The sequence below is a fragment of the Abramis brama genome (assembly GCF_963993115.1).
Source record: "Abramis brama genome assembly, chromosome: 6".
NCBI lineage: Eukaryota > Metazoa > Chordata > Actinopteri > Cypriniformes > Leuciscidae > Abramis > Abramis brama.
In genome coordinates, this window is record NC_139968.1 from 8,575,241 (window position 1) to 8,596,130 (window position 20,890).

Below are 20,890 nucleotides of genomic sequence, written 5' to 3' on the forward strand. Positions count from 1 at the left end.
TAATATAACATGTCTATGCACTTCTTGTACAGGTAGTTATGTCTGCATTGATATCCGACTGACAAATATTGCGAACCCTTCTGCTGAATCTATCCTGAGATACGAAAGTACTGAAGGCTACAGGTGTACGTTTCAGAGAAACGCAAATAAAACAACAACCGTTGAAACGAGCAGCAAGAGAAAAATTAAAACAGTCTGTTCAATGTATGAAATGTGAAAGTGCCATGTTTTCTAAACTACTAAGTATCAGAAATCATTCCAAAAATGGTTCTACATTCATTTGTGTAAAAGATGTTTTGATTTCTTTAAGAGGAGGATGTTTTTGGACAGGGGGAGCCGTTAACCCTGTAATACATTTAATCATTGAAGTCAAATTAAATAAATATGTCGAAATGGCATGCACCATTGTGAATCGGACGGCTGATGACGAATAGGGTTGAAGAATGTACAGTAGCAAGTTTGAAAGTTCAAAACTTTCGAGATCAACAATAGGGAGGTTTCCTCCGAAAGATTTAAGTGCTGCAAAACAACTTCCAGTCATGGCCATCAGTGCAATAATTCATAAGTGCCAATTATGAGGGCAAATATTCAATCTGTTAGTACTAGTTGTACTAACAATCTAGATGTAGCTACTGATCTACTACTTATAATTTACTAGTTGCACTGCAAAGTAATATTTTTTTAAATCTTGTTTTCCAGTAAAAGTTAAGCAATTTTATTGGAGAATCCAACTAAATTTATACTTAAAACAAGAAAAATACATTCAAAAATTTTTAATTCAAGGGTTTCTAATATTCTGTCAAATCAAGAAAACATATTGTTTTTTTTACTGTGAAACAAGACAATCCTGGTTAAGAAAATGTTTAAATGGCAAGAGTATTATTTTACATCACTTCGATTAATAAATAACCTGATTGATTGATTGATTAAGGATCAAACTAAATTCTAATTAGACACTTTAAACGCTCAGCATTGGTAAAGTGTTGGTGCATTTGATGCCAGATGACCTAAAGGGATTTACGCGTAGAGCTATAAGTATGAATATGATTCTAACTTAGCTAACTTCCCTTCGACTTGCTACATAATCAATTGTACAAGTACAGATCATCATTTAAAAATTTGCACTAAATATATATATTACATCAATTGTTTAGTATTGTATGTAGTGTTGATAAAAATAATCAAGATTCCCTAGTAATTTCAGTAGTGGCTATTCCACACATGGCTATAATGGCAATGCAAATTCATTAAACAAAGCTAACAAAACTAAAAATAATGTTTGATTAATAAGATAATTTAAACAACTATAGTGTTGTAGGAAATTGTCCAATACATACAAGCCTAATTAAGGCTTTAAAATGACTTGAATTCACTGGGCAAAATTGTAAAGGTGAGGCCAGGACAGTGTTCCCACCTGGCCACCAAAAGTGTCAGATTATAAATAACTCATCAGCCTCCACTGAACTGGTGCATGCCATTTACTTAAATTATTGAAATTAAATAATGAAATAAATAAAAGGTACATTTCAAAGAGTCAGTTTCATCCATCAGAAACCCTGAAGTCTGAAGTATAATTTTTTGTCACAGACTGGGTGAGCACCAGGCAGTGATATACCAGAATGCCCTTTAAACAACATCAAAGTGGAGCATGCCATTGCAAAAGCCTTCTCTTCTCTGAAAATCTTCACAGATCTACGCGCCTTTTCAGTTTTATATACATCAGGTGACACGGTTTAGAGTTGAAGAGGGGCAATGTGACACTAAACAGTGAGGCAACACTAGACAAATCTGAGAGTTCAAGCTGTCGACCACTGTGTATTAAAGAGGTAATTTTTTCAAAACAAAATGAGCATGTTTGGGTCTAAGCTGCAGGACGGCGGGGGTCGTTGAAATGATCCCCCCTTTGATCTTGCAAGTCTCCTTTATGCTATCTGCTACTGCAAAAGCTACTTTAAAACGCACACCCAAACATATTCGCTTTTATTTTTAAACAAAGTGCTATTTTCAGAGAGATCTCAGAAAATTCCCATCGGGCCGGGTGTCTCGAACGATAACATCCCACCAATATCTGCAATCCATGGCTCAGCTCGACCCAACTAATAAAGCCCTGCCCCTGACCCAACTCATTTACTGCGAGTGTGTCACAGGTTCCAGTTCAAGTAGGTAAGATGCATTGTTTCTCTAAAAACATGATCGCTATATTTGTCTCAGTTGCCCTGAGTTTTACATGAGGAAAAGAATCTGTTCAGAGACAACAATTGGCTCTCTGAAAGAACGCAAATTTATAATATAACAGGGTTATATGGTCATAACCCGACCTACATTTCCCCCCATCTATGTTCCACCCTCCCCAAATCCAACCCTCTGCGAAAAATGCTTTTCTTTTTATAAATATACACGTCAGCGACTGACTATAAGCAGCGACGAGGGAGCCGCCAGAAACAGCCAAACATTGACTGCATTGAACCCTCCCTCGATTCATTTTAGTAGAAAGATGTGAATCTGAAACACGTTCCTGTCCTGTGTGGTTTAAGTCGGCATTGTCCCCTTTCATGGGTTTTGGAAACCTTTTAAGAGAGAGGCTCTCACCAAGAGTAGAGTACTGTAAAATGAGTATGATGTGGTATGCCAGACAGAACAGTAAGTGCGTAATGCAAGCAGTGTCGAGGTAATCAGGTCTAATTGCCAGATTTAGGCTCTGGCGAGCGCCAGACTGAAAGTGTAGTGCAAAAGAAAGCGCTAGAGTAAAAGAAAAGTTATACAGTAAAGTAAAAAAAAAATCTTTTCAACATCACAAACATGCATCCCTGAATGACTAATCTTAAGCTTCATTTGTTTTTTTAAAATGGACTTGTCTAATTCTCAGTCTGTTTCAATGGCGCAGAATATAAAAGGAGGAATCTACAAAGAGTTGAAAGCAATTGGTTTTACCTGTTAATAGAAAACGGGCCTAGGATTGATCCCTGGGTCAGAATCCTTGTCAACTCCATTTGAAATAAATTAGTTTTAAAGATCATGAATTATTTCATAAACCTACCAATAAGAGAAGATGAATTCATTTTTGAAGGGTTATTTTCCAGCTTTGCACGTAAACCCTTCAAACCCCACTTCTCATTTCTCAAAATGGCATGCCGTCCAAAACGCGTGAGCATTAATGGCACAGCTAGCAAAGTTCATGATGAAGGGGGCGAACAAAGGGTTAATCTGCTTGCTTTTCGTTTTTTAACAAAATGTCTTTCTGTCGATACTCTCTTATGGCTTTAGTACGCATTTGTTGCTTTATGTTGTAAAAAACTTCAGCAAATGCTTGCAGTGTCAATGCGACCACTGATAACTGCCAATTTGTTTCTTATCCCCAGTTATCAGGCTCAAATCCTCCCATCAATCCCTGCAGTTGTGCTCACCCAGATACTGCAAGTAAATTGGCACAATTAAAGCCCCATCCTCAATTCCAAATCATCAATTGTTTCTGTCAGAATCTAAAACTGTTTCCGTTTTATGAGGTGTTCTGTGTAATCTACTCGACTTTGTCTCCTGTCCCCGGCAGGAGGTCCACTGGCGTTGCGATGGGTGTGGTGGCGGGCGTCGACGTGGATTCGGTTTCGCCGGCGATCCCAGAGTCTTGCCCCTCGGCCCTCATCATCAGTTTAAGCTTTTTCTTTGGTGGGTTCTTCAGTGTGCCCATCCTCTCTTTTACCTTGTACTCCAAGGTACTGTGGGGAATACCGTAGATGTTTTGCGCCTTTGAAACGCTCATCTTCCCACCCATCACCACAGCAATGGCTTCTTCTAGAATCTCAGTGTTGTACTGCCGATACCGGCCCCTTTTCTTTCGGGGTTGCTTGGAGCCTGTTGGGTCGGCCTCTGGATCTGATGTCGGGTACTGGGGTCCCAAAGTCGGCTGTTCGAGGTCTGCCCCCCAGTACTCGGCCACCGCTCCTGCATCGAGAAGGCCTCCCAGAGCGGCCCTACGACTCTGCTTTGGCAAGATGACCCTCAGCTTCCTACTGAGCGCATTCTCCGAGTGCACGTTACCCATCGTTATAGAGCTGTAACTATAGAGATCCGAGGCGTTCCCATGGGAGTCCCAGGACAGGTCCATGCCCCTGACTTGCGGGATCTTCAAGTCCACTGGAGGGGAATGTCCTGGTTCTTTCTTTACCGTGATGGAGCCAGTGTCATGGGACTTTGTGCCCTTGGTGAACAGGCTTAGGTTCTCCTGGAAAAGAGGCAGGTCGCTTAGGTCATTGAGATTCCCGCCAATTTGTTTGAGCTTCAGGAGGCTGTCTAGATGGGATTTTCCCCATGATCCATCACGCGAGAGAAGGGATTGGGCTTGGCTGTTGAGGAGACCCACGGACTCTAGGCTAGCCAAAGAAAGAGGTGTGGGTTGGCCGAGGAGGCGATGTTTCTGGTTCAGGAGTTCCTCTTTTATAAGGAGTGAACGGGCCAACGGTGGCTTGAGGGGTCCAGAACTAATACAGTTCTCCCTTATCCCATCATGCAAGCTTCTCGGTGGCAAGCCATCCTCATCGTCAACATCTCGATAGTTGTGATCAGCTCTCTGGGAACGCCTAATTTATGGAAAGATAAAATGTTCATATGTGAGAATGTGGTATGTTACTGGAATGAAGTCTTGCACTTAATGGAAAGGAACAATTCTGTTGTCTTCAAGAAACTGAATGGGGGATTTTCCATGAATAGTCCCATTAAGTTTTTGTAAAGGGTAACAAACACCACTTTTACTGTGTCGAACAATGAATGCCAAACGTTATAATTTACACATAATCTTGAACTATTTATAATCATTAACTTGATGTAATGTTGACTGCATTTGTCAAGCTCAATCATTCATCCCCATTACCATAGATATTGGAATTAGAAAATATCAAACTAATATTTTTTCTTTAATTTATGGAAAATAAATGGAAACCAACATCTGGTATCGAACAAGCTAACCCCCCCTACTTCAGTGACAGATTAACTTACACTTTTACTTAAATTTGCTAGCTTGCCATTCTAGCCGTTTTAATTTCATACATGTTGTCATTTTTAATTAAATGTTTTTCCATCTCTGCTAGTTGTATTGCTAAAAATAAAACAAATCAGAGTTTTACAGTGAGACTTTAAATTTAGACATGTCCCAAAGGTTGCAAATATTGCAAACCACATGTAAAATGAATAGAAAATAAAACGTCTCATGTAATATGTAGTTTGATCCAAGGTTAATCACATACAGTATGTAAAAAAAAGAAAAAAAAAGAAAAGTTTTTGAACCTTATTTGTGTGGTTTCATAGACAATCCTTCACAGTACCATTCTGTATCCTTTCAGAGAACTAAAAATGTACCTTTTCTGAGGAAATGTACCACATTTTCTGTACCTTAGTAAAGTGTCTTAGTACAGAAAGGAAAGTTGATTGTCTAAGCAGGAAATTGAAGGTCCCACAAGGGGCTTTACATAAACTATCACCATTGTGCTCTGATGATACGTCACTTAGATAACTCTGGTTGCTCTGTTCATTCAAACATCAGCTAAATTATGAAATTTAATTCTTGCCCATGGTACATAAAGTTCTTTACTTTAAAAACGCACCATTCTGTACAATATTTATACAAATTTCACTACACAGACATGCACTTTTTGAGAGTTTTTTGTATATCCAAGTAAAAAAAAATGTAACCTAAAAGAGTACCATTTTAAGGACACCTGTACCTTGAGTACAAATGTTTAAACACTGGTGCAGCAACAGTCTTTCTATGATCTTTGCATTACATGGTTTGGCTTGAAATGTAAATCTAAAATTACAGATAATGCTTTACTGATGCTTTATGCTTTTTTAAAACTGATTGGTGTTGGTTATCCCGAGGCCGATCCTTTATTTTTCGTCACATGTCACACAGGTGTTGTGCAGTAGGTGGCAGTTGCAGCTTCAAGTGGGTTTGTTTGCCCACCGCCATTAAAAGGAAAATACGAAGCTCAAATATGCGTTCAAGAACCAATGAGGTCTATTCTAGCGTTTTACACGCGCTTGTTCGAGCTTTGGTGTTTAACATATTTGATGCACACTTTTGTAACAAATCACTCGAAAGTCATTTATTTACTGTTTATTTTTATATGCCGTCAGCCTATCTGAGACATCGCTGCCTTAACGCGTTGTTATGAGTTGCTTCGGACTTGACTGACAGACTGGCATTCTGACACCATGAGCTTCAATACTAGAAGTTCATATCAATATTATAATCATATTCATAATTGTAACCACACAGTCTGTATTACAATGTCTACCATTGTAACAGATGCTAATATAATATCAGGGCTAATTTTTTTTTCTATTGGCCCAGTCAGACGAGTTCAGATTTTTACTTTCCCTGTCAAAATGCACAAAAAGTCATTGTTTTCATTGTTTTTGACCCATGTAACCTTATTAAACAGTGCTTTAAGATTTTCAGGTAGGTCTAACAGGTAAGATATATCCAGAAATTGAATAAAGTTATCAAACACTTCACAGTCTTCATTGCATAAATTATAAACGAAATATAGATTAATCCTTATTAAAGCTACAAAAGCTATTCAGTCAAGAGCAATGAGTGATTTTCTCCTTTTCTTTTGTTCTTTGATTAACATTAATAACAAACACGAGGAGGTTTATTAGGCAGCTGTCACTTTAAGACCTGATGCACGACACGGATCTGCATTTTGCATTTTCTGTCATGGCATTTTGGCATAATTTTGTGTGGTTTTGTCTGTTCAAGCGTCGTCTGTGCGCACAAGTCATGTTTCTGTCACACAGACAGGAGATACACAGATCATATAATATAACGCTAGCCAAAGGATGATGGGAAAAAAATGGATGCCACGTTGTGTTAAATATTTGTAATGTGTTAAACTAGAAAAATTAATTGTGTGTGTTAACGTGTTAATTTTGACAGCCCTAATATATATATATATATATATATATATATAAATAAAACCAAGCACTAGGAAAATACAAGTAGGCTATCGGATTGGGACTCGGTATTGACAAATGCTCAATATTCATTGACTCATTCATTCAATATTCATTCACTGGTCATTCCTACTTACTGAATCTTATTTTTGTAGTGGGTGATGTTACACTGAAGTGCTCATTTTGTGAACAAAAAGTGAGACATAAAATAAGCAACTAGTGATAGGACTCATTCACCGATTCACTGATACAGTGTACAACAGACATGCCAGAAATGGTCACAATGCCACAAAGAAAAGAAAAAGGACTTCTTACCCCTTAACTGTGGGCATGATTGAGAAACCATGAGAGCTTTTCATTGAGACACTACCATGACTATGGTTCTTCTTAGTTGAGAGGTCAAGGACTCCATCTGCAAATAAAACGTTGTCATATTCTAAGACCAAACTAAAACACAAATCAGTTGACCAAACTGAATCGAAGCATCTAGTTATCCTTTAACCATTCATAGATCCAAAGTTTTGATATTTTATAGTCTTGAAAGATCTTTACGAGGTTCTGGTTATAATAATTTCTTTAATCATATTCACAGTTTCCTAACTGAGTAATGCACATCCCAAACGCAAGACAATCTCTGTGAAAAGTCTATATACAACTAATGTGTACAGAATTATGCAGCTAATTCTCAACCAAAACGACATTCTGTCTCAAAACTTTACAAGCTGACTCAATATATTTGATATTTTGTTTCCAGTATAAAAGTCACCAGCAAAGAGAATATTGTTATGATTTTATGTTCATGTTTTTACGATTTCTTAAAATTGTGTAAGTGCAATAGTTTCATATATTTTAATAGTGTATTTTCAGGCAAATATTTAAACCTTATTTTAGTCTCTCTTTTTTTTTTTGCGTATCAATTATTTTAAATGAATCTGCTCAAAACACTGAATCATAATTTGCCCCAATTTTCACAGACTGGAAATTAACATGCTTAAATAATAAAATAAAAAATGTAGGTAAATTGCTGTTTATTAAAATGTATTGATATTTCAGTGAATACAGAATAAAATTGTTCCTTTTTTAAAATGTATAATGGAATGGAAGACATGCCTTGATTATTTATAACTATATAGATATTTAACTTTTTTTAATCGCATCCAAAATAAAAGTTGTGTGTACTGTGTATAATTATTTTGTATATAAAAATACACACATATGCATGTATATACTGTACATATACAGTAGTCAACATTTGAAGTGGATCAAAAAAAGTTAATCAAAGTTGTCCTGAGACAAGAACAGGTTTTGTTCAAAATTAATGTATAACTTTTTGATTTTTTAGATTTTGATCCACTTCAAATGTTGACGACTGTATTTATACATAATGTATAGCATAAATATAAATATTTTATATATAAATAACACATTTTTTATTAAATGCATACATGCATGTGTGTGTATTTATATATACAAAATAATTATACACAGTACACACACACATATTACGTAAACACAAACTTTTATTTTGGATGCGATTAATCGTTGCCCAGCACTACTTGTTTTTTTTCAATTCTTCAATAGCCTAAATAAAGTTGAAAACATAAAAACATTAAAAAAGGATGTTTCGACATTTAAAAAAGATACACATACAGGTTAAGAAAGCGATGAGCGAAGCTGGCCTCACCTTGTTCGCTGGGTTCTGGCGTCTCTGGTTTCTTGATGGTGAGGTCCAGCGGGGAGTCCTGGTCTGCCATGAGGAGCTTGCTGAGGACGGGGTTCTGTGCGGAGGCAGCGGTGCCGGTGCCGGGAGCGGGGGTGGAGGCGTCCGGCTCCAGCGAGGGCGCTTTCGGCAGGCTTTGGTCCTTGGTGCCGTTGGGCTGGGACTGGGGTTGGGGTACGTCCTGAGTTGAGCTGGTTTTTGAGGTATATTCGGCAGCGAACTGTCGGATCATTCGCTGCATGATCTCACGAGCCACTAGAGGAATGTGGGGGTCTGTAAATCTTGGGAGGTCTGCTGAGAGGGATATACGGGATGCAATGAGACAATGAATGCATTTAGTGTATATATTACCTCAAGATATAGAGAAAGTAGTTTTAGCTAGAAGATATACGTCTAGCCTTCAAATATTTTGATCACTCCAAGCTCACACTTTACAGCAGTGTTTTTAGTATCATTGAGATGCTGTATATGCTATAGTTTTTAATGATAATTTTTGTTTTAATTTTAGGTCAAGTTTTGGTAATTTTTTTTTTTTTTCATTTTTAGTCGATATATTTGGGCTGTAAGTAACAATATATCATGTCACAATATATCGCAATACAAAAATGCAACAATATGTATCATGGATAGTGACAATATGTATTGTGTATAGTATTATGTATAAAAAAATTCAAGTTTACAGAGTTTTAGTGTCAGTACTACATTAAACTACTATATATAATGTTGAATATAATGTATAATAATGCAATGGGGGAATATTTGTGTGTCCTGATAATGCCAAATGTCTTATGTTACCAGTAAAAAGTGGCCGATATTATTTTAAATATATATTTAAAGCATATTCGTCTAAAATAATTCTGTATTTTCAGCTCCAGAATCATGAATATTGTTATTCTGGTGTCTCTATTGTCCTGAGCATTGGGATATCAGCACCAAGTCCAGGCCTATTCATTTACACACACAATGTAATGCTAAATTTATACTTAATAATACTTAAATTAATACTAAGTTAACCTTTTATCATCTGTCTTGGAGTATCGCAATAATATCATATTGTGAGTTCAGTATCGTGATATGTATCGAATCGTAACATGAGGGTATCGCTACACCCCTACTATATATATATACACACACACACACACACAGATTTGAACAAGTCTCTTATGTATTTTGCAATATTGTTATTGAACAGCCAGGTGAACACAAACAAGTTAAGTTAATATTTGACTAAAAATACCTCTCTCATCAATATTTCTCTTTTATGAATTTTATATCTTATAACACCGCATCATCAAACCGTTTCACAATGCGCTTGTTTACTGCCATTGTTAAAATCAAAGGCGCTGGATTCGGCAGACAAGGCTGTGAAAACAAACATCTCCTACAGGGCAGTAAAGTTCTGCAGGCTTTCAAAAAGGGAAGACCGTTTCCGCAGAGCATAAAACATCAAATACACACAGCACAAGGAAGGAAGACAACCTGAAAACATCTGAACCTCAAAACCCTTATCTTGTACACATATATATGCGTATCGTATGCTGTTTACTGTAGAATATGTGTGCATGTGTGATATACAGGGGGTGGACAATAAAACTGAAACATTGGTTTTGAACCAAAATCATGTATTATTATAGTGTAGGGCCTCTTTTTGTGGCCAATAGAGCGTCAATTCGTCTTGGGAATGACAGATACAAGTCCCAGATGGTGGAGGAAAACGTTTTCTGACTCGCTACTCCTAAATACCCTGAAATATTTAGATCTGGTGACTCTACAGGCCACGTGAGATGTTCAACTTAACTTTCATGTCCATCAAACCATTCAGTCACCAGTCTTGCTGTGTGTATTGGTGCTTTTGTATATATTATACAATAGTCAACGTTTGACGTCGATCAAAAAAGTTCAGCAAAGTTGTCCTAAGACAAGAACGGGTATTGTTCAAAATTCATGTATAACTTTGATGAAAGGTTTTGATCCACTTCAAATGTCGACTACTGTATATATACACTGTAATTGATTTAAAGAGGACCTATTATGCCCTTTTTTTGTTTGTGTATTTTGTTTTTGGGCTCTACTAGAATAGGTTTCATGCTTGAATGATCAAAAAACACATTATTTTTCTCATATTCTCCATTATTGCAGCTCCTCTTTTCCCAGTCTGTCAGTAACGCTCTGTTTAGTTCCTGTCTCTATGAAGCCCCGCCTTCTGAAAAGCACACTGTGCTCTGATTGGTCGGCTGGAGCAGTGTGTTGTGATTGGTTAAGCGCTTTGAGCATGTTCAGGAAATGTCCCATCCCTAATTACCATAATCGCCAGTTTCAACACACTACTAACTAACTCAACCAGGCCTCGTCTCTTTATTTTGCGGATGCATATGGGTGGGAATGATTTAAATGAGGATTATACCATGGTCTGGGTGAATACTCGATTCTGATTGGCTGCAGGGTGTCCATTAAAAAGTGATAGAGGACACCTAGTAAATAAACCGTCAGGCGTAACCAGGGAAACCAAGTTATTGTTTGTAAAAACTTTAGATTTCGATTGTAAAACTAATTAAAATATAAACTAATGTTTTAAAAATGTGTTATTTGGCAAGTGACCATGGTATAAGCGGGTTAATGCCCTTCGAGGTGTCCATTGTCACGTTGGGCATTAACCCTTACATATTGTGACCTTTTTGTTTCTGGAAGAAAACTCAAGACTACAATAGAGGCGTTTCAGGGAGTTCAGAAACAGTGACACTGATATTTTGCACTGATATACTGACTTTTCAGAGCTTTTTCGTGCTCAAACAGACACATTTAACACTAAAGAAAGTTGAACATGTAAAAAGAATAACAGGTCCTCTTTAAATTGAGTTGAAGGGTTTGTTTTAAATAATTGTCAATTATTTCAAAATGGATTTTTGCAATGTTATCATTATTTGAGGTTATTTTAAAAGGACATCATTTTAATTCACCACCGTAATTGCCTTTGTTTATAACAAATAACTTTCAACTACAATTCAACTACAATTAACATTGATCATGCCAGTAAACTGGAAAAAGTGTCTTTACACAGTCTTCAACTACTTTAGTTTCAGTTGTAATGCGTGTGAAGCTCGTCTTACCCTTTCTATAGAAGACAACATTGAGGAAATCCTCTGCTTGCTTCTCAAGTTTGTTAATATTGGACTGATCTTGCTTGAAGCTGTCCGCTTCTGATAACACTTGGTTGTTCAAACCAACCAAATTTTCCTAGAGAGAAAATACAATGAGAGACTCAATTAATTAAATTAAAAAAGCTAATTAAAAGCAAAAGCAATCATATTAAAAACTTCATTAACAAATGAATTGCACTCAGAAAAAAAATAATACTTATAGTCTTTTCTTTTCACCTGAAAAATGGATGTGTAGTCAGTGCTTTGTGATGTGTACCAATATACTTCTTTTGTTGCACTAAAAGAGTTAAATTAATAATAATGTAATCTGACTAATAAACATTCCTGAGAGCGTTAATGAGCATCTCCCCTGTTTTTCTTTTTATTCAACACCAATGACCCAACTACTACAGATACTGTATATATAAAGTGCTGTATGTCTGAAAACATAGCATGACTCAAGGTGAAATGTGACATTGCTAATGCATTGTTTGTGGAAATACATAGATAAGAAAATACGAGCGAGATTAATTACCTTCACTTTTTCACGTCTTAAGCAGCAAAAGAGACAATTTTCATTAAACGACCAATCTGACACACCCTCAGGCTCACAATCTGCAGGAGAACAAGAAATGGTGTAAGTGAAGTGCTATCCTTTCACAAACAAACACTGAAAACACTTTGCAACTAATGACAGCATGTTGGCCAGTTATTATTATTAATTATAATGCATATGATGCATATGGTTTTTCCTGCACTGACACATTTTCAGTAGCAACCCAAACCATATTTTGGTCCATGCTATGTTTGTTTTTTTTAATATAAAAGTATTAAAAAGAGAAACCTCTTTTTTTTTGAGAAAACCTGACAATATAGAGGTTTAAGCTCAGAAGTCAGAGGATGTTTAGTTTGCATAATTGAATGAAATGTGCAGAAAGTGAACTTTTCTTTTCTAATTTCAGTGTGTTGAGTGTCAGACTCGTAGTTGTAAAGGAGTAAGAACTAAAACGCAGTCTTTAATATAACACACAAACTAAAACGCTGAAGAATAGCGAACGCAACCACGTAAACTTAGATAAACGTAAACTGAAACAGAACATTCTGACAAAGCAAAACAAAGTAAAATAAATAATAATGGTTACGGTATACGAGTCGTATTTAACTACATATATTTTTTTTACTAGTAAATGATTTAAAAATATTGGTAACACTTTAGTTTAGGGTCCAATTCTCACTATTAACTAGTTGCTTATTAGCATGCATATTACTAGGATATTGGCTGTTTATTAGTACTTATAAAGCACATATTAATGCCTTATTCTGCATGACCATATTCAACATCCCTTAATCCACCCAATACCTAAACTTAACAACCTTACTAACTATTAATAAGCAGTAATTGGGAGTTTATTGAGGCAAAAGTCAAATTTAATAGTTAATAGTGAGAATTGGACCCTAATCTAAAGTGTTACCAAAATATCAATTAAATTAAATCATATGTTAGACTGTGGCGATCTGATGTATTGGTGAACATTGACAGGAATCATGTGCAAAAAAAATAAAAATGGCCCATTAATTTCTAAGGGTTCAAAAGAGGGGGTGGAAAATGGTCATGAGAAACTAAATTACAATGGTTTTTGGTGTAAGAAACCTTGACTACCATAAGTGGGCCTGGGGGGGACATTTAAGTGATACAACTTGACCCCTTATATGGCCCCTTTAAATATGCTTCTTTGTTATGATCCTAGGCAGATTATGTTTTCAACGCTGTGTCTGATCATAGCCGCTAGCTGACAATCACATGAAAAGGTCATTCTGCTTATTTTTAGGAGTTGCCGTCTCTTGACCGACTGACTGCAAAATAACCCAAGCGGAGACAATCTTTTTTAGTCTAGACTACTCCATGTGTGACAGGTAAATTAAACAAAATATGTGTTATAATAAGGATTATTTAATAGTGAAGAAGAACAGAGAACGGTTTATTAAATTAAGACAAAAGGATAACTAAAAAAAGAAATGCGGTGACATTTGTCTCAAGCAATCTCTCATTACCAAAGAACATGAAGAGCCAGACCTAAACTGTACTGATCTGGGTATGAGAAGTAGTTTTCTTACTGTAGTTGCCAGTAACAGCAAAAAGATAAACAGAAATGTCCTTAAAATGATCAAACACAAAATATATTTATCAATGGACATTTATTAATATGAAATGTTATTGCAAAAATACGCATTTTTCTTAATAAATAATTGCCAGCATAATTTAAAACTTGGAGAAAAAGGTCATATTTGGCATAGAAAATTCTGTGTGAAGGTAATTTGCACTTCAAGTGCTGCAAAAAAGAACATCAAAGCCATGTTTATATTTCATGCTCATTCATTTTTATAAAAATGTAGTTAGCTTAATATGATTTGATGGTTTAGGCTCATGAATGGTTCTTTTGAGCGAAAAACTAAGTAGTTATACCTTTAGAAACAGACCATTTGAAATTTTTTCTGGTTTTATGGTTGACAAGCTAATGTGCGATTAGATCGTTGCGTTTAATTTAGTGAATTTACAAAATGACTAAAGGTCTTAAAACAGAACCCTGAGGCACTCCAGAACAAAAGAAGACATTTTTCAACAGCAATTTTGTTCAAGTGGACAAAAAACCTCTTTAAACGGTTTCATTATTTAAAGTGCAGTACAAAAGACTCGTCCATCGAGCAGCGGAGGCATAAAACTACCAAAACAATGTTCCTCCGAGAGTAATTTGCAATTACGCGAGTCGGGCTTTGGCTTTTTCAGCGTGAATGAATGAATTTGATGGTTTGAACTAGGGCTGTGCAATGATTAAAAGTTTGTGTTTACATAATGTATTGTGTATAATCATTTAAAGACACACATATATATATTTAAGAAAAAATTTCTTATTTATATTAGAGCTGGGAAAAGATTAATCGCATCCAAAATAAAAGTTTGTGTCTACGTGATATATGTGTGTGTACTGTGTATAATTATTTTGTATATATAAATACACACACATATGCATGTATATATTTAAGAAATGTATATACTGTATATACTTATATATAATGTATATTATATATAAATTTAAATATTTTATATATAAATAACAAATATTTCTTAAATATATACATGCAAGTGTGTATTTATATATATACAAAATAATTATACACAGTACACACACTTATATTACGTAGACACAATTTTTTTTTTTGGATGCGATTAATCACGATTAATCTTTTCCCAGCCCTAATTTATATATAAAATATTTATATATAATATAAATTATATATAAATATATGCAAATATTTCTCAAATATATACATGCATGTGCATTTATATCGATTTATATAGACTAAATAGTTATACACAGTACACATACATGTATTATGTAAGCAAACTTTTATTTTGGATGCGATTAATCGTTGCACAGCCCTAGTTTTAGGCTTACTCGTGTATCTGTGGTTACAACCATTCATTTTATCAGAGCGAATGTTACTAATGACGTCAAACCTCCAATAACTTAAGAACTCTACAAATCTCTCTCTTTTAGCTGCTCCCATCACCACAGTGGAACATCTGTACATTTATTCGGCATGTTTTAGTCCAGATTTCCTCCCTAACTTCACCAAATCTCGGATTATGTATTATGTTTAAAGCATTCTGAGACTAAAATAACACTTTAAACATTTCTGGAATAAACCGGCTAATTTTATTGCTAGCACTATTTTTGAACACAACACTTTCGCAGTTTGAAAAAAAAATTACAGGTTGATTGCAAATTATGCACAATATAGTTTTTAATTTAATGTTATATTTAGTTTTGAACATGCCTTTCACTGACGCTATTGTTTCTTTGGTAACCTACAGTGGAACAAACAGTCATAGTTGAAGAAACTTAAGAGGCAAAATTGTTAGTTGTGGCCAAATGTTTTTTAAATGTAATAATTAATATTTTTAATGGATTTTTAATACATTTTCATGATTTATAATATAAGGTCAGGAACATGGCTAATAGAAGAAAATCTGAACAAGAAAGAAAGAAAAAAAAGTCTTCTTTATTTAGACTGTAGAAGTTTACAACATTCGAAACTAAAAGTAATCGTTATTTTAATCTTCACCACCATCATATAAACTGCAACACTGACCTTGAAAGAAGGTAAGATCTTTTACGAGTCCTGGTCCAAACAGCCCCTCCAAAATGCTTTCAAACCCTGTGAAGAAGACAAAGGTACATTCTCATTAGCTATATGTATGGACTTTAAGTACAAATCACATGTCCACCCACGTCTACCCCCACACAAGCACAAACCGCTTTCAATTTTATGAACTAAATCAATGCTTTGCCAATTTAATCCTGCCACTCAATTTAATTAACTGAAAATACTGGATCAACGGAGTAGTTGCATGAATACACTCTAATGAAGCCGCTAAAATAGGGACTACAAAAAAAAAAAAAAAAGATCCGTATTATTCTGGGTAAATGTCTATAGAAGTGATTTTGTACAAGCTTTGGAAATCTTAGAAAGGAACCAGATGCGATGCACACATACACAATGTCAACTCCTAAATGAAGAACTGCCACCAAAAATATCTAAAAAAGATTCATGCAAATTAATACAGCCATCATAATGAAATAATTAACATTGTCAAAATAACATTTCTGTGCATTTTCTAGCCTAAACCAAAAGCATACTGTTCAATGACGTCCTTAAAGCTATGCTGCCACAATGATTAAGAAGAACATGATCACAAGTGTTTGTCCTTCAGGAGACAGAAACAGAAACAGCCAGACTTAGTTAGTGTGATTCACAATTCATCAGCGGTTCCCACTGCAGTAATAAAGCATGCATTCCAAATTGTTGCTTCTACAAAGGAGGCTTTGAAAACAAAAACGAGCACTTCAGAGACTTCTAACATTGTAGTCCATTAAATGCACCGCATTAATGCTAAAACTGCAGCGCTGTTCCAGCTCTAGTGGATAATTGCATTGGTAGGTACACAGTGATCAAGCACTGGACAGAGAATGCAAAGATATTTGTGATTAAGGACATTTTTTTATATATATATATATATAGAGAGAGAGAGAGATTTTTTGTGTGATTACATTTCACAAACATTTACAAATTTTTGCCATACATCATTTTTTTTGCCCAAACCCAACTGATACTTAGTTATATTGCTTGTGAAAGTCAGTGTAGTTGTTCATATGATGTGTAGTTACAGATACACATTATAAGTTATATTGTAATCAAGAGTATTGTTTTTAAAAAACTGTGATGCCGAATTTCTTTATTTAATACATATTTTGGATAAAATATAAGGTTTCATTAGTTAACTACATTAGTGAACATGCACTAAGAATAAACAATACTTCAACAGCATTTATTAATCTTAGTTAATTTCAACATTTACTCGTACATTATTAAAATCAAAAGTTGTGTTTGTTAACATTAGTAATGCACTGTGTGTGAACTAGCATTAACATACAATGATCTGTATTTTTATTAACTAATATTAACAAAGATGAATAAATACGGTAACAAATGTATTGTCCATTGTTAGTTCATGTTAGCTAATACATTAATAATGTTAAGACCTTATTAAGTAAGTGTTACTGATAAAATAATGAGCGATGCAAGATGAGCCATTTTCCTGGAAGAAAAAGACTGTACATTTTATATGTATCTGCTAAAAGCCAATTTTGTCAACAATTCAAGTACCTTAAAGCTGACACACATGGACCACAAAACTAACGTTTTACTTCATGGAGTGTTTGATGGTAAAAAGTGTTTGAAAAAAAAAAACTGATAAGCAAATTTAAAAAATCTAAAATAATTTACAAATGTCACAAATAAAATGTATACATATACATGTGTATGTGTGTGTGTGTGTGTCTGTGTGTAAAAATTGAGCCTAAAATTTAATCCTTACCCAAGTTGGTTTGCAAGATATGAAGTATTTTGAATTATCATAAGTCTTGGTATAATACTTCATACAGGCCTCTTGCATTTTGTATGAAGGACAACTGTGTGGGATATCGACATAGAGCGACTCAGTCAAGCCAACAAAACTAACATTCATTCACTACATGACCCTAAATCGCCATGAGCAAATGAAGAATGCATTCCATACACACACAACAGTAAAACCAGGGCGGGGAAATGTCCCAGTGAGGGGTGCGTGAACGAACAGAAACAAGCCAATCAATTTGACACCGGGGAGGGTCACGTCAGCAGCTTTTTGTTCGAACTTCCTGGTGACCATTAATAGTCTATATATAGTGTAGTGGATGAATGAATAATTTACTTTCACTGGGCAACAAGCAACCATGTATCTAACCAGTAGATAAGATCGATATATCGTCTGAGTTCTGCAGATGGTTGAAGGACAACGTTTCCAAGATGTACGTCTTGAGCAAGCTTTCCACACAAGCTGTTCAGTCTTTAACTGAATTAAATCTAACATAAATGCATATGTGTAATCTATATTGAGGACAGATTAGAAGGCTCAGTTACTGTAAAAAAAACAATATCATGCTTTTACCTCTAATGCTGAAATTAGTCTGAACACAATTAACATGGAGTGCTTTGGCTATGTTTCTAAATCCATGAACTACATTATGGTTTACTTTATCTACTTAAAATTCCTATTAAATTATCCCCTTAAAATGTGTGTGTGTGTGTATATATATATATATATATATATATATATGCACACACCACTGTAACATTTTATATGTGTGTATATATATATATATATATATAAAAGAGAAAGAAAAGAAAATTAGAAGTTTATGGGATCGAACCGGATATGACAACATTTCTGAGTTTGAGATTTAGCATTAGCATTATTTTTTGAGATTTAGCATTAGCATTATTTTTTGAGATTTAGCATTAGCATTATTTTTATCTGTGGTGACAGCAAGTCGATTTGGAGATTTTCACACGTTGGACCGAGTACCGAACCCTGAGGCACACCGTTTGACATTTGGCCCCTTTGAAATGAACTTGGATATTAACTGCTTCTGAATGAATATTACAATAATTTGTTAATATTTTGGCTTCATATATGTTGCTAAAAATTTACTTTAACATTTTTTGTTTTATTTTAAAAAATGCTTAAAATATAGACTTTCCTAAAGGCTTGAGCTGTTGTCAATATCTTCCAGACTTCCTCTGTAACATTTTAAGGAATTAAGCACCACCCAAGAGATCAATATCATCTTACATTAAGACTGGGGGGGGGTGGTATCTCTCTCTCTCCGGGGATGGCAATACCTTCATTAAATCTTTAAAATCAGCATATTAGAGACGGTGCACGCTTGCCTCCCCGTGGTTTATCTTAACCCTAAATTAAGCCAACTCCCTACCCCCAATCCTTAACATCCTCCATTCACAGAAGGTAGAAAGGGGGTTGGGTTTGTTCTTTCAGGGGAAATCTGTGTCAACTACAACCATCTCTATCTGGTAGAGCCATTCCCTGAGACGGATGGTACACAAAAAAAGTCAGCAGCGTGACAGCCAGGTCAAAGGAAAACTAAACAAACCAGTGTGTCGAAGCACAATTAACTGAGTTTTCAAGAACGAAATTGACCAATATAATGACAAACACAAACCTCCATTAAGACACATTAATCTCGGTTAGATCTTATGGTTAATCCCTGCAGAAACGTCTCCGATGGGAAGAGTAGATTGTTAAGATTTCAACATATACATCGGAAGAGGATGTCACCCTTTATCCGGCCCCAAGCAGTTCAAAAGACAAAAAAGAAAAACACACCAAAATATGATCCCAATCCTGCCCTCAACCCCATTCTTCAGTCCACTGTTGTGTTTAAAGAGTAGTTTCTCCGCATTTCAACCGCATTTATCCAATTTCACTCCAAGCTTATTCAAATTTGGGAGGGGTGGAGGAAAATGGGTCATTTCTCTTTGTTTGGTTAAGGAGTTAACCCACAAAAAAAGCCGCAGTGTTTGAGAAAGCAATCCCAAATCTGCGAAGAACCTGCCATTGTGTCCCTGACGGCTATTCTATACGTTTAGAAGAGGGAAAAAAAAGCAGGAACATTTTCCTTGTGACAGGAATCTGCCGGATGAATTCAGTGTGGCGGCACGCAGGAGTCACGCAGCGCAGTTCAACGATCCTGTTGGGGCCAATGATTTATTCAGTGCGCCATGTGCCAAAAGCAGAACGTCTAATTAATTATCCAATTATTTAATTATCCGACTGAAGGCCACTGAAATGATTAGGATTTCAATTGTAAAACGCAAGCTTGATATCTTTTATTATTCCTTTGACACATAAAAATAAATGAAATAAATTTTTAATGTGCTCTGATTTTCAAGCACCAAGAAATATAGCTAGAATACTATAGAGCTAATTTAAAGTAATTTTGATAGGTCCCACTATCTTTAATAAACATTTTCAATATATTAGACAAAACACATATCTAAATAGTGTGAGCCTCAATGCCCGCTGGGAACGCTGGCTATTAGAAATATGAAAAGAAGCATCAAGGTATGATAACATTCACTCGTTTGTCCCCCCCGAAAAAATAAAAAATAAAAAATAAATATATATATATATATATATATGAAAAAAATAAAATAAAATACAAGCCCGAGACATCAATACAAGTTTTATCCCTTCAAATAAGCTCAAACATATGGAAGCGCATTTCCACCACGTAATAAAAAATTATAAAAAATAATTGCGATTTTTTATCTCATAATTCTGAATTTCTTTCCTCACAATTGTGTGATATAAAGTCAGAATTGCAGGAAATAAACTGGCAAAAACGGGACATAAACTCGCAGTCTTTATAGAGTTTATATCTCACAATTCTGATGTTTTTTCTCACAATTCTGACTTTTTATCTCACAATTCTGACTTTTTTTTCTCACAATTCTGACTTTTTTTCTCAGTTCTGACTTTTTTTCTCACAATTCTGACGTTTTTTTCTCACAATTCTGACGTTTTTTCTCACAATTCTGACTTTTTTTCTCACAATTCTGATGTTTTTTTCTCACAATTCTGACGTTTTTTCTCACAATTCTGACTTTTTTTCTCACAATTCTG

The 20,890-nt window shown here is 35.2% G+C and overlaps 1 protein-coding gene across 2 annotated transcripts in view; it reads right to left on the bottom strand.

The window, feature by feature from the left end:
- Nucleotides 1–3,376: 3,376 nt before the first annotated feature.
- Nucleotides 3,377–20,890, bottom strand: part of lcor (ligand dependent nuclear receptor corepressor) — a 32,753-nt gene continuing 15,239 nt past the window's right edge. The window contains exons 2-7 of one of the 2 annotated variants that reach the window (XM_084117314.1): nt 15,958–16,023; nt 12,341–12,420; nt 11,776–11,902; nt 8,633–8,959; nt 7,264–7,360; nt 3,377–4,574 (exon numbers count right to left, since the gene is read on the bottom strand). In XM_084117314.1, coding sequence (XP_083973440.1) covers nt 3,518–4,574; nt 7,264–7,360; nt 8,633–8,959; nt 11,776–11,902; nt 12,341–12,420; nt 15,958–16,023 — 1,754 coding nt within the window. In that variant the 3' untranslated portion in view covers nt 3,377–3,517. Of the gene's footprint in view, nt 4,575–7,263; nt 7,361–8,632; nt 8,963–11,775; nt 11,903–12,340; nt 12,421–15,957; nt 16,024–20,890 lie in introns of both variants that reach the window. The other variant, XM_084117313.1, reaches the window with a different exon arrangement.